Raw genomic sequence first — 14605 nt, 5'->3', positions numbered from 1 at the left:
AACAGGTGGAAATTATAGGCAATTAGCAAGACACCCCCAATAAAGGAGTGGTTCTGCAGGTGGGGACCACAGACCACTTCTCACTTCCTATGCTTCCTGGCTGATGTTTTGGTCACTTTTGAATGCTGGCGGTGCTTTCACTCTAGTGGTAGCATGAGACGGAGTCTACAACCCACACAAGTGGCTCAGGTAGTGCAGCTCATCCAGGATGGCACATCTATGCGAGCTGTGGCAAGAAGGTTTGCTGTGTCTGTCAGCGTAGTGTCCAGAGCATGGAGGCACTACCAGGAGACAGGCCAGTACATCAGGAGACGTGGAGGAGGCCGTAGGAGGGCAACAACCCAGCAGCAGGACCGCTACCTCCGCCTTTGTGCAAGGAGGAGCAGGAGGAGCACTGCCAGAGCCCTGCAAAATGACCTCCAGCAGGCCACAAATGTGCATGTGTCTGCTCAAACGGTCAGAAACAGACTCCATGAGGGTGGTATGAGGGCCCGACGTCCACAGGTGGGGGTTGTGCTTACAGCCCAACACCGTGCAGGACGTTTGGCATTTGCCAGAGAACACCAAGATTGGCAAATTCGCCACAAATTCGTCACAGATGAAAGCAGGTTCACACTGAGCACGTGACAGACGTGACAGAGTCTGGAGACGCCGTGGAGAACGTTCTGCTGCCTGCAACATCCTCCAGCATGACCGGTTTGGCGGTGGGTCAGTCATGGTGTGGGGTGGCATTTCTTTGGGGGGCCACACAGCCCTCCATGTGCTCGCCAGAGGTAGCCTGACTGCCATTAGATACCGAGATGAGATCCTCAGACCCCTTGTGAGACCATATGCTGGTGCGGTTGGCCCTGGGTTCCTCCTAATGCAAGACAATGCTAGACCTCATGTGGCTGGAGTGTGTCAGCAGTTCCTGCAAGAGGAAGGCATTGATGCTATGGACTGGCCCGCCCGTTCTCCAGACCTGAATCCAATTGAGCACATCTGGGACATCATGTCTCGCTCCATCCACCAACGCCACGTTGCACCACAGACTGTCCAGGAGTTGGCAGATGCTTTAGTTCAGGTCTGGGAGGAGATCCCTCAGGAGACCATCCGCCACCTCATCAGGAGCATGCCCAGGCGTTTTAGGGAGGTCATACAGGCACGTGGAGGCCACACACACTACTGAGCCTCATTTTGACTTGTTTTAAGGACATTACATCAAAGTTGGATCAGCCTGTAGTGTGGTTAAACACTTTAATTTGGAGTGTGACTCCAAATCCAGACCTCCATGGGTTGATAAATTGGATTTCCATTGATTACTTTTGTGTGATTTTGTTGTCAGCACATTCAACTATGTAAAGAAAAAAGTATTTAATAAGATGGTTTCTTTCATTCAGATCTAGGATGTGTTGTTTAAGTGTTCCCTTTATTTTTTTGAGCAGTATATATATATATATATATATATATATATATATATATATATATATATATATATATGTCTCTCTCTCTCTCTCTCTGTATATCCCTCCCTCTCCCCCTTCTCCCCTACTCCCTCTCCCTCTTCTCCCCTATCTCCCTTTCCCAGACACAGTGACACTCTGGTTGCTGTCAGAAGAATTTTCTGTCTTCCAGAAAGAAAAGCCTCTGCTTCCGTCTGTCTGTCTGTCTCTGTTTCTAGTCTTGGCTTCCCTCCACAGCGATTTTGACTAGAAGGTATGCAGCTATGGACAGAATTTACTTTCGTAGCATGTTAGGAGAAACTTTGCAGCAGGTTAGGATAATTAACGTAGCAGGTTAGTAAAAATAGGTTAAGGTTAACAAAAATGCTAAAAATCTTCCTGACGCGACTTGAATATGCAATGTTTTTTTTATCATAGCCGTATACCATCTAGCACAACCCTCCACACCTCCGTGCCTCTCTCCTTGCCTCCTAGTATGACTGGGTTTGAATCATAGACTTGTCTCTACAATGTGTTTACAACACACTCAGCATGTCACGTTAGACACAGATCACTACACTTCTAAAGAGTTTTACAGAGAATTATCTTACATTATTTGATTGATTGCCATCTCTCATACACACACAATCATGCACATACACGCACACACACCTACACTGACCTCTTACCCATGATCCTTTACTTTACTCGTCTCATTGAACAAGCCACTGTACTGAACTACCATTTGGGATGCAGCCAAGAATGAAACATCTCCCCAAACTGGGGTACCTTGCAATTTTAAAACTACAGACTTTACTAAAAACACTACAGTGAATACTATATTATTTAACCATAGTATACTATGCCTTGAGGAACTCTCAGGCGTGCGCCTTGAGGAACTCTCAGGTGTGCCGCAAAACTTTTCCTAGTCTTGATAATTGTTTGGAACACTCACTTATAAACCTGTACTGTGGAATGTACATGGAATTTTGACATGGGAGCACTACTGCAGCCCACATTAAAAAAATATTATAGTATACTATGGTTAAATACTATAGTATTCACTGTAGTGTTTTTGGTAAAGTCTGTAGTTTTAAAATTGCATTTTTTTTTGTAAGGGTTACTGTAGTATATACTGTTGTGTCGTTGTGGAATCAAATCTCATTCAATTCATTTTTTTTTTAGCTTCACAATTATTTTTTACATACTTTCAGATGATTTGGACATTTGGAGCCTATTTAATCTATTAAAAAAAAGGATCAAAGAAAATACATTATTTGCAGTGTGGATCAGATGAGATGGAGTTCATTACCACTAAATAAATTAATAGGGTCATTTTAGGTGTGCTGCTGCTGCTGCTCCAAAAAATACCCGTCAAGGTCTGCCACAGTTCAAAAAAGATTGGTAGCCACTGGACTACAGTGGCCTATCACCATGCAGACCCGAAGTTAAAATAATACGTGTAATATTTTAAATAACTTGTGAATTTGCTTAAGTCTGCCTGGATTGCCAGATGAGTGGAGACCAGGGTTCGCAGTTTTTAGGACAAGCTCAATCAAGCCCAGATTAAATCTATGCGATTTTGAATAGTACTTGAACCCAGGTCTGCTATGCTAACATACAACCGCAGCCTCCCTGTTAATCACACTCTGAAGAGCAAGGCTGTAATTAACATCTAAATTGCCGCTAATACCTCCCTCCCCCATAGATTAACATTTCAATTCCCCAGCCAGTACTTGCCAGTTAGATCAATAATTATCCTGATCTAAATAAAATCTTTGTAATGCGTTTGGTGATTAAGTCATTATCTAGTAATTATGAACAGAGGGAATGTGTAAATACATGTGCTTAGCTGTGATTGTTCCATTGTCGTTTCAGATTCTGACTTTCCAAGACAAAGACTTACCAATAATACCGGTTGTACATTTTAAATATAGATTTTAATATGCTATTTAGATTTAAACAAAACCTCAAAGTAAATAAACAACTGTTTTAGAAAATCATGAAATCAATCAATCAATCTATCAATTAATCAATTAATCTATCAATCAATTAATCTATCAATGAATCTATCAATCAATGAATCTATCAATGAATCTATCAATCAATCAATCAATCAATCAATCAATCAATGAATCTATCAATCAATCAATGAATCTATCAATCAATCAATGAATCTATCTGTCAATAAATCAATGAATCTATATATCAATGAATCTCTCAATTAATCAATGAATCGATCAATCAATGAATCGATCAATCAATCAATGAATATATTTTTCAATCAATCAATTAATCTATATATCAATGAATCTCTCAATTAATCAATGAATCGATCAACCTATCAATCAATCAGTTAATGAATCTATCAATCAATCAATGAATCTATCAATCAATCTATCAAACAATCAATGAATCTATCTGTCAATAAATCAATGAATCTATATATCAATGAATCTATCAATCAATCAATGAATCTATCAATCAATCAATGAATCTATCAATCAATCAATGAATCTATATATCAATGAATCTATCTGTCAATCAATCAATTAATCTACATATCAATTAATATCAATCAATCAATTAATATATCTATCAATCAATCAATGAATATATCAATCAATCAATGAATCTGTCAATCAATCAATTAATCTATCAATCAATTAATGTATATATCAATGAATCTATCAATCAATTAATCTATATGTCAATCAATCAATCAATCAATTCATCTATATATCAATGAATCTATCAATCAATCAATCAATCAACATAACTAAGTGATAAGAAATCATATACCCAAAGCAATTAATTAATCAAACAATCAATAATCAATAATACCGATTGGCTGGTGTCTTACCTTGACTGAAGGTGTCGATGGAGTCGTTCCCTTTGCCCAGGTTGATGAGGTAACCATGCTTGGGTTCCGTGGTGACATGGAATACTAAGGAAGCCGGAACGCTGTCCCTGTCTAACGCCCGTAGAACTTTGGAGGTCATGGGGAACCCCAGGTGCCCCGTGGACAGGATCCTCAGTGTCGGGGCGCCCTTATTCACCACCAGCTGGGGGACACCGTTATCTATGGCCACCACCGTGATCTTCATCGTCTGTGGGTGCCGTGTCTCGAACACCGTGTCGGGGAACACGTAGAAGTCAGTGTGCGTCCCGTCAGTCACAGTAAATGAGAAGGAGTCTTTGGAGGTCTCGGTGCCATCGTGTTTGTAGCTGATGAGGTTCTCGTTGAGGTCTTGCTTGGTGAAGATGGTGACCGGTGAGGTGTGGTTATGGAGGAGTTTGCCGTGCACCGGTGGTTGGGTGATGGTGAACTTCAACAACCGGTCAGCTGTGTCCTGGTCCTCTGCGGTCAGCTCGAATGGCGTGAGGAGTTTACTCTGCCCCTCGGTGACCACGAGTCCATGAACCGTTAAAACTGGTTTCTTGTTATCCACATCCACAATAGAGACTCGGAACGTACGTAACACCGGGTTGTAACCGTCGGTTACCTCAAACTCGAAACTGTCCATCTTGACTTCGTCGTCCGAGGTATGGATGTAGTAGACTTTACTGCCAGCCAGCTGGAGTTGGGTGAATGACACGATGGGGATCCCTGGTGTATCAGTACACTCCAGGTGTCCTCTAACTGGAGCTCTGGTGATGGTGAACACCAGACATTCATCTGGACTGTTGAGACCGCTAGTACTGAGAAGATCTGTGGTCAATGTCACTCTACCGCCTTCCTTCAGAGAGACTCCCTTGCTGACCACGTCTGGGAAGACCATGTCGATGCTCCTGATGGTGATGTAGAAGTAACGATCGATCAGAGGGTTCATGCCGTCGGTGACGTCGAACCTGACCAGGTCACGGATGCCTTCCTGACTATTGTGTGTGTAAACGATCAACCTTTTGTCCACATCCCTCTGTGTGAAATTCATGCCTAACATGATGTTCTCCAGAGAACCAGATGGGGTTTTCCTCTGAAGAACACCCTGAACAGGACCGAAGCGGATCACATAGGTCAACGCTCCATCGTCCGAGTCTAGATCGGTGGCTTTGAGGACCTTGTTGTTGATCTCTTTCGCCTCACCTACTTCCACCTCCAGACCGACATTAACCAGCATTCTCGGTGTCTCGTCGTCGAGGGCGATGATCATAACCATGGCGGTTCTCTCTACCGAATATTTCCCGTCTGTTAGAATGACGTCGAAGCTGTCCTCGGTGGTCTCAGAGTCGTCATGTTCGTAGATTAAACTGGAAGCTTCCCTGATCTGCTCTAAGGTGAAGTTTATGACTGGGACTGAGCCTGTGGCTAGCTGGTTGAGGATGAAGCCGTGTTTGGGCAGTTTAGAGATGATGAAAGTCAGCTCCTCAGCTGGGATATCAGTGTCTGCTCCGTTCAGGAGATGAGTGTCTATGACTATATTCATCCCCTCCATCACAACTATCTCCCTCAAGTAAATCTCTGGCTTTTCATCATTAGCCGGAATAATCACAATAGGGAAGAAATGCCTTTTTGAGAAGTTGATACCGTCGGAGCATCTAAATGTGAACCTGTCCTCTACGGGTTCTAAGCCCTTGTGGATACTCTGAACGTAATATACATGTCCTTCTCTGATGTCTCTGATGTAGAAGGCGCTGACTGCCGTCCCTGACCGTGAACTCTCTGATCCAGGAGCTGGGGAGATGTTCTCCACATAGCCAGACGTGGGCTGGACGATGATGGTGCAGAGAATATCATCACTGGTTGTGTCTTTGTCTTCGGCCTTTAAATACTGTGCTCCGATGGCATACTTCTGTCCTTCGACAACGATGAACTGGTCACCCACGGTTACCTCGGGGGCCTGGTTGTCAACGGGGATGATTGTGACGCCGACGTGGACACCATTGACCTTGTTCCCGCCCACTGACCAATCATCTGACATGTCAGTTAGGGTGAGGTTGAAGCTGTCCTTGATGGATGTCAGGCCAATCTCTCCGCCGGTGTGGGCATACACCACTAAACCGTTGATGATGTCGGCTTGGGTGAACTTCACGGCATGCGCCCCGGCAACAAGGATGACACCAAACACGGGCGCGTTCTCGATGATGAAGGTCAGCTGGAGGTCGTCGGTGTCCTCGTCCCACCCCTTGAGGGCGCCCGTGGTGATCTCCATAGCTCCATTCTCTAGGACGTCCATGTGTGAACCGACCGTCTCGGCAGGTAAACTGACAGTCGGCATCTCGTCGTCTACGGGCTTCACGACGACTCTGACTTTAACCGTGATGACGTGGATTCCATCGCTGACGTCGAGTTGGAACACGTCGCTCACCGTCTGGTCGCCGTTTTGGACGTATGTGATCTTCCTGTCCGAGATGTCCTCTAGGTAGAAAGCTCCCCCTTTGGGTAGGTCTGAGAAGGTAAGCAGGACTTGGCCGTGCTGCGGAGGCTGTCTGAGGGTAAACAATATCTGTTTACTGTCTGTGTCTGGGTCTGATGCGTCCAACTCAGCACTGGATATCACATGCATGCCTTGCTCAAACACAGAAAAGCCAGTGTTAGTGATCTGTGGTGGTTTGTTGTCAACTGGCTGGAGAAAAATCCTGAAAGCCCCCTCGACGCTATTCCCGGCCGTGTCTTCAACGGAGAACCGGAATTGGAGGACGTGAGCCGTGATGCCCAGCTCCTGGTCGGGAGGGCTGTAGGATATCTTATGGTGGTTGACCTGAGCCTGCGTGAACTCGTTGACCTCAGTGTCGGGGCTCTCGGTCAGAACAATGGACCCGAACACCACCGGGCTGTTCTCGTCTGTGTCTGTTGGCGGCTGGATCACTGTATATTTCAGGTCATGGTCCTCAGAGTCTAGATCGGTGTAGAGAAGCATGTTCTTACCGAAATGAGTCAGCTGGTACTCCTGAACAGTCACTTGGAGCGTGGTACCGGGAAAAAGCTCTGGGGGAACGTCGTCGATGGGTTGAACCCTGATGATGAACATGCTCTCGCCCGATTCGTTAGGCGGGTCATTGTCGTCATGGACTTTGAACACAAACTGGTCTATGACTGTGTCAGTGTTATGTGGTCCGGTGTGTTTATAGAACACCTTCCCGTCTGTGATGTCTTTCTGCAGCCACTCTGTCACCTCCTTCTCATACACCTCATCCTCAGCGTTGAACTTCCATGACTCGGGGTCCTCTGGGGCGTCGGACTGCCTCAGCAGCAACCCCCCGATGGTCGAGAATGGCGGCTCGATCATGAATTTGATCGTGGAATCTTCTGAGTCGATGTCAGCGGCGCTGAGCATCAGAGGAGAGATGGCCATAATCTGGTTCTTGAAGAGCACAAGACCAGTGTTGACGTTGATGATGGGAGGCTCGTCGTCCATGGGAACAATCGTCAAGGGAAACAGGAACTCCACCTGAGAGAGAGAGAGAGAGAGAGAGAGAGAGAGAGAGAGAGAGAGAGAGAGAGAGAGAGAGAGAGAGAGAGAGAGAGAGAGAGAGAGAGAGAGAGAGAGAGAGCGAGAGAGAGAGAGAGAGAGAGAGAGTGGTTTATTTCAATAAGGTCTATAGAAGTACACAATACACTGTACTTAGAGCATGCGCTGACCAACTGGCAAGTGTCTTCACTGACATTTTCAACCTCTCCCTGACCGTCTGCACTATCTTCATGTTTCAAGCATATCACCATAGTCCCTGTGCCCAAGAAAGCATAGGTAACCTGCCTAAATGACTACCGCCCAGTAGCACCCACGTCGGAAACGCTGGTCATGTCTCACATCAACACCATCATCACAGAAACCCTAGACCCACTCCAATTCGCATACCGCCCCAACAGATCCACAGATGATGCAAACTCAATGGCACTCTACACTGACCTTCCCCACCTTGACAAAGGGAACACTTATGTCAGAATGCAGTTCATTGACAACAGCTCAGCGTTCAACATCATACTACCCTCAAAGCTCATCACTAACCTAAGGACCCTGGGACTAAACACCTTCCTCTGCAACTGGATCCTGGACTTTCTGATAAGGGTAGACAACAACACATTTGCCATGCTGATCCTCAACACGGGGGTGCATGCTTAGTCCCGTCCTGTACTCCCTGATCACCCACAACTGCATGGCCAAGCACGACTCCAACAGCATCATTAAGTTTGCTGACAACACAACAGTGGTAGGCCTGATTACCGACAACGATGAGACTTACTATAGGGAGGAGGTCAGAAACCTGGCAGTGTGGTGCCAGTACGACAACCTCTCCCTCAACGTGAGCAAGACAAAGGTGATGATCCTGGACTACAGGAAAAGGAGGGCCAAACACGCCCCTATTCACATCGACAGGGCTGTAGTGAAGCGGGTCAAAAGTTTCAAGTTCCTTGGTGTCCATATCACCAACAAACTATCATGGTCCAAACACACCAAGAAAGTCGTAAAGAGGGCACGACATCGCTGTTTTCAACCTCAGGAGACTGAAAAGATTTGACATGGGTCCCCAGATCCTCAAAAATATATACAGCTGCACCATCGAGGGGATCCTGACCGGTTGGATCACCGCCTGGTATGGCAACTGCTCTTGAACTGACCATAAGGCCCTACAGAGGGTAGTGTGTACAGCCCAGTACATCACTGGGGCCAAGCTTCCTGTCATCCAGGACCTACAGTTGAAGTCGGAAGTTAAAAGTCATTAAAACTTGTTTTTCAACCACTTCAACCATTAATTGTTAACAAACTATAGTTTTGACAAGTCGGTTAGGACATCTACTTTCTGCATGACACAAGTAATTTTTCCAACAATTGTTTACAGACAGATTATTTCACTTATAACTCACTGTATCACAATTCCAGTTGGTCAGAAGTTTACATACACTAAATTGACTGTGCCTTTAAACAGCTTGGAAAATTCCAGAAAATGATATTATTTGAGTCAACTGGAGGTGTACCTGTGGATGTATTTGAAGGCCTACAGTGAGGGGAAAAAAGTATTTGATCCCCTGCTTGTTTTTCAACCACTTCAACCATTAATTGTTAACAAACTATAGTTTTGACAAGTCGGTTAGGACATCTACTTTCTGCATGACACAAGTAATTTTTCCAACAATTGTTTACAGACAGATTATTTCACTTATAACTCACTGTATCACAATTCCAGTTGGTCAGAAGTTTACATACACTAAATTGACTGTGCCTTTAAACAGCTTGGAAAATTCCATAAAATGATATTATTTGAGTCAACTGGAGGTGTACCTGTGGATGTATTTCAAGGCCTACAGTGAGGGCAAAAAAGTGTTTGATCCCCTGCTGATTTTGTACATTTGCCCAGTGACAAAGAAATGATCAGTCTATAATTTTAATGGTAGGTTTATTTGAACAGTGAGAGACAGAATAACAACAAAGAAATCCAGAAAAACGCATGTCAAAAAGGGAGTGCTCCTAACCGCAGCTTGTTACCTGTAAAAAAGACACCTGTCCACAGAAGCAATCAATCAATCAGATTCCAAACTCTCCACCATGGCCAAGACCAAAGAGCTCTCCAAGGATGTCAGGGACAAGATTGTAGACCTACACAAGGCTGGAATGGGCTACAAGACCATCGCCAAGCAGCTTGGTGAGAAGGTGACAACAATTGGTGCGATTATTCGCAAATGGAAGAAACACAAAAGAACTGTCAATCTCCCTTGGCCTGGGGCTCCATGCAAGATCTCACCTCGTGGAGTTGCAATGATCATGAGAACGGTGAGGAATCAGCCCACAACTACACGGGAGGATCTTATCAATGATCTCAAGGCAGCTGGGACCATAGTCACCAAGAAAACAATTGGTAACACACTACACCGTGAAGGACTGAAATCCTGCAGCGCCAGCAAGGTCCCCCTGCTCAAGAAAGCACATATACATGCCCATCTGAAGTTTGCCAATGAACATCTGAATGATTCAGAGGACAACTGGGTGAAGGTGTGGTGGTCAGATGAGACCAAAATGGAGCTCTTTGGCATCAACTCAACTCGCCGTGTTTGGAGGAGGAGGAATGCTGCCTATGACCCCAAGAACACCATCCCCACCATCAAACATGGAGGTGGAAACATTATGCTTTAGGGGTGTTTTTCTGCTAAGGGGACAGGACAACTTCACCGCATCAAAGGGACGATGGACGGGGCCATGTACCGTCAAATCTTGGGTGAGAACCTCCTTCCCTCAGCCAGAGCATTGAAAATGGGTTGTGGATGGGTATTCCAGCATGACAATGACCCAAAACACACGGCCAAGGCAACAAAGGAGTGGCTCAAGAAGAAGCACATTAAGGTCCTGGAGTGGCCTAGCCAGTCTCCAGACCTTAATCCCATAGAAAATCTGTGGAGGGAGCTGAAGGTTCGAGTTGCCAAACGTCAGCCTCGAAACCTTAATGACTTAGAGAAGATCTGCAAAGAGGAGTGGGACAAAATCCCTCCTGAGATGTGTGCAAACCTGGTGGCCAACTACAAGAAACGTCTGACCTCTGTGATTGCCAACAAGGGTTTTGCCACCAAGTACTAAGTCATGTTTTGCAGAGGGGTCAAATACTTACTTCCCTCATTAAAATGCAAATCAATTCATAACATTTTTGACATGCGTTTTTCTGGATTTTTGCTTTTAAATTGTTTAACTTGGGTCAAACGTTTTGGGTAGCCTTCCACAAGCTTCCCACAATAAGTTGGGTGAATTTTGGTCCATTCCTCCTGACAGAGCTGGTGTAACTGAGACAGGTTTGTAGGCCTCCTTGCTCGCACACGCATTTTCAGTTCTGCCCACAAATGTTCTATAGGATTGAGGTCAGGGCTTTGTGATGGCCACTCCAATACCTTGACTTTGTTGTCCTTAAGCCATTTTGCCACAACTTTGGAAGTATGCTTGGGGTAATTGTGGAAGATAGATGTCCTAACCGTTGGTAGATTAATAATCTGTCTGTAAACAACTGTTGGAAAAATGTATTGTGTCATGCACAAAGTAGATGTCCTAACCGACTTGCCAAAACTATAGTTTGTTAAGAAGAACTTTGTGGAGTGGTTGAAAAATTAGTTTTAATGACTCCAACCTAGTTGTATGTAAACTTCCGACTTCAACTGTAGCCTCTCTATTGATATTTTATTGTTACTTTTTTTAATAAATTCTTTATTATATATATATATTTTTTTTTTTCAATTTAGTAAATATTTTCTTAACTCTATTTTCATAAGACTGCATTGTTGGTTAAGGACTTGTAAGTAAGCATTTCAAAGTAAGGTCTATACCTGTTGTTTTCGGCGCATGTGACAAATAACATTTGATTTGATTTGATTTTTCGACTATTCATTAGCACTCGGCCAGGGACACACCCCCAAACCTTCCAATCTGAAGGAGGACACTAAACCACAAGGCCACTGAGTTGTTCATGAAAGACAGTAATTGGGAACTTATACATACTTTTCTGTTCTTTTCATTTTTTTTCAATAAGGTAACGTTACATGGTATCAATAGCAATGAACGCTGAATTATTTGATACAATTAAACATTTTCATAAATAAGATAAATACCTGGTTCTTGCCATCTGTCATTCTGAAGATGATGTTGTCACTGTACGTGTCGCTGCCATCGTGTCGGTAGATAACCACACCCGTATTCAGGTCCGCAGCCGTGAAGTACTTACTGCGCGACCCCAGGACTATGAGGTCGCCGTGGCGGAGCCCGTCGACGACGGTTACCGTAACACCGTCCAGGTTGTCCTCGTCACTAATCTCCAGGTTGTGGGTAGAGAAAAGGGGGCGGGACTGACCTTCGTAAAGCAGCTGACCCGTATTCCGCGTCACGACCGGCGCCAGAGAGTTAATCGGCTTCACCACAATCATGAACGCAAAGGGGTCCGAGACCGCCACGTCCGGATCCACCACCTCAAACTCTATCTGAAAGATCCTCTCCGTGTCTGAGTCCAGGGAGGGAGGCTTGTAGGCTATTTTCAGGTCCCGTAGGTCTCTCTGGTAAAACGAGGTGATGGGTAGGTTCCTGTCATCCGTGCTAACTATATAACCATCCTCATAAGAGAGAGGGGAGGTGATGTTGAAGATAAGTTCATCAGGGTTCGACTCAAGGTCCTCCGCAGCCAGCATGTCAGTGGTCAGAGCTGTCATCACAAACTGACTCACCTCCATCATCAGCGTTGCCATGAAGCTGGGTTTAGGAGGAGTGTTCGCATCTCCATCCTTGATACGGATCATCAGTTGAAAATACTCCTCTTTTATTACGTTTCCCTCTTTATCACATAGTTCAACAACCATGGGCACATGGTCTCTGTTGGGGGATTTGTGAACAAACGTGTGCTCGTAACGGATGTCAGATTGGATGAATTCGTCACAGTCCATAATTTTAGTGAGTCCATCATCTACAAGTCTTCCGTATTTGGGGAGAGCGCTACCACTCGCTAAAGAGTTCACCTTGCATTTTTGAGAGTTTCTGTCATAAGTGAATTCCAAAATCTTTTTATCAATGGCATTACTAACGCCGTTCAGTTTAGCAACGGTCAGCGGCATGTTTTTGGTGACAACCTCCATTTGCGTAAAAACCACCTCTACCTCCGTCATGAATGGGATGATAACGGTTTCGGTTTGAGTATCATACCTGAGCTGTAGTCTCACTCTGTCCTTAGCCAGGCTCCTCGAACCGAAGTGGGAGTAGGTGACGTCGTTGGGACCGAAATCACACGGAAACTTTTTGGGAGAGAGGTGCCCGGGTCTCTGGGAAAGCGGCTGGTTATCCAGAACGGTGATGCTGCACCGGTCCCCCGGTTGCGTTTGAATCACCAAATCATTGACAGGATCAATGAAAACGGATCTCCCGAAAGGCACGCGTATTCCGTTATTTGCCACCAGTATCGCGTCCTCAGACAGTTCTGACCTCAACGGGAAAGATAATCCGTAGCTATCTGAGAGCTGTGCCACGCCGCTACCTGACAGCGACGCGGCAACGAGGATAAATCTATAAAATAGTAGCATAGTGGGAGTCAGTGGATATAACCCAACACAAACGCTTTTAAACGGTATGTTTTGGAGAAGTGTCCGGTCCGTTGTTGTTATCCTATCCTACAGTTAAAATCCGTTACAGAAGGGTTAGAGACGGAGTGAAATTCCATACATGCATCAACGTGACAGAGTGGCATTCTCAATGAGACATTTGCGCGCACAGTTTTAACTTCAGGCACTTGGGGACCAGTGTTAGAGAGATCCCGCCCACCTCCACAGGCTATTGGATGATTGTGAGGAAGGAATGCGCGAGGGAGACTGTGCATATATGGTTATTGCTATCTGGGATTAATGGGACGTCCATACCCTAAAACCTTAAAACCTTAACCTTTACTCTTAGCCTAAATTTAACAGTAATCATAACCCTTACCTAACCCTAACCCTCAACCTAACCTTAACCCTTACCTTAACCATTTTCAATTTCAACTTCAATGGGGTAAGGACTTCCCAAGAAGCCTGGATAGAAAAGAGCCTGTGAATAGACAGAGATGACACCCAGAAGAGAGGAGGAAACTAGAAAAATACTGTGAATTAAGGAAAAAAAGAGTCGTATGCAAATAGGCCTACATGGGTTTTCAAAAATGTCCCATTTCAATAGCCTATAACATTTCAATGTTCTAACATTGTTGGGGTTGTTGATGCCTGTAGGTCTACATAGCCTACAGATTGTTCTAAATAAACCAAATCCCAGCGTTCAGTAATAGGCTTGGAAGGTCACTCAACAGGCTCGGCACTGACACAGATGACTGATGATTGGCTGAAAGAAATTGATAATATGAACCTTTCTGGGAGCTGTTTTTGTTAGATTTCATTGCAGCTTTTGATATCATTGATCGGAAAATCAATTTACTGAAAAAAAAAAACGTTAAGTGTTATGGAATTACATCCTCTGCCGGTTACCTCATGCCGAGTTCCCGACCGAGTTACCTATCTATTAGAACACAGGTCCACGCCGTACCTCTATTAGAACACAGAGTTACCTATCTATTAGAACACAGAGTTACCTATCTAATAGAACACAGAGTTACCTATCTATTAGAACACAGAGTTACCTATCTAATAGAACACAGAGTTACCTATCTATTAGAACACAGAGTTACCTATCTATTAGAACACAGAGTTACCTATCTAATAGAACACAGAGTTACCTATCTATTAGAACACAGAGTTACCTATCTAT

General features: G+C 44.6%; 1 protein-coding gene across 1 annotated transcript in view; it reads right to left on the bottom strand.

The window, feature by feature from the left end:
• LOC106590844 (FRAS1-related extracellular matrix protein 2) overlaps nucleotides 1-13550 on the bottom strand; it is a 244869-nt gene extending 231319 nt beyond the window's left edge. Inside the window, exons 1-2 of the mRNA XM_045690232.2 lie at nucleotides 11947-13550; nucleotides 4285-7813 (exon numbers count right to left, since the gene is read on the bottom strand). Coding sequence (XP_045546188.1) covers nucleotides 4285-7813; nucleotides 11947-13398 — 4981 coding nt within the window. The 5' untranslated portion in view covers nucleotides 13399-13550. The remainder of the gene's footprint in view (nucleotides 1-4284; nucleotides 7814-11946) is intronic.
• Nucleotides 13551-14605: the final 1055 nt, after the last annotated feature.

This window comes from Salmo salar, chromosome 11, assembly GCF_965601325.2.
Source record: "Salmo salar chromosome 11, fSalSal1, whole genome shotgun sequence".
NCBI lineage: Eukaryota > Metazoa > Chordata > Actinopteri > Salmoniformes > Salmonidae > Salmo > Salmo salar.
Note: the sequence above shows the minus strand (reverse complement) of the source record. Positions and strands in the feature narration are given on the sequence as shown.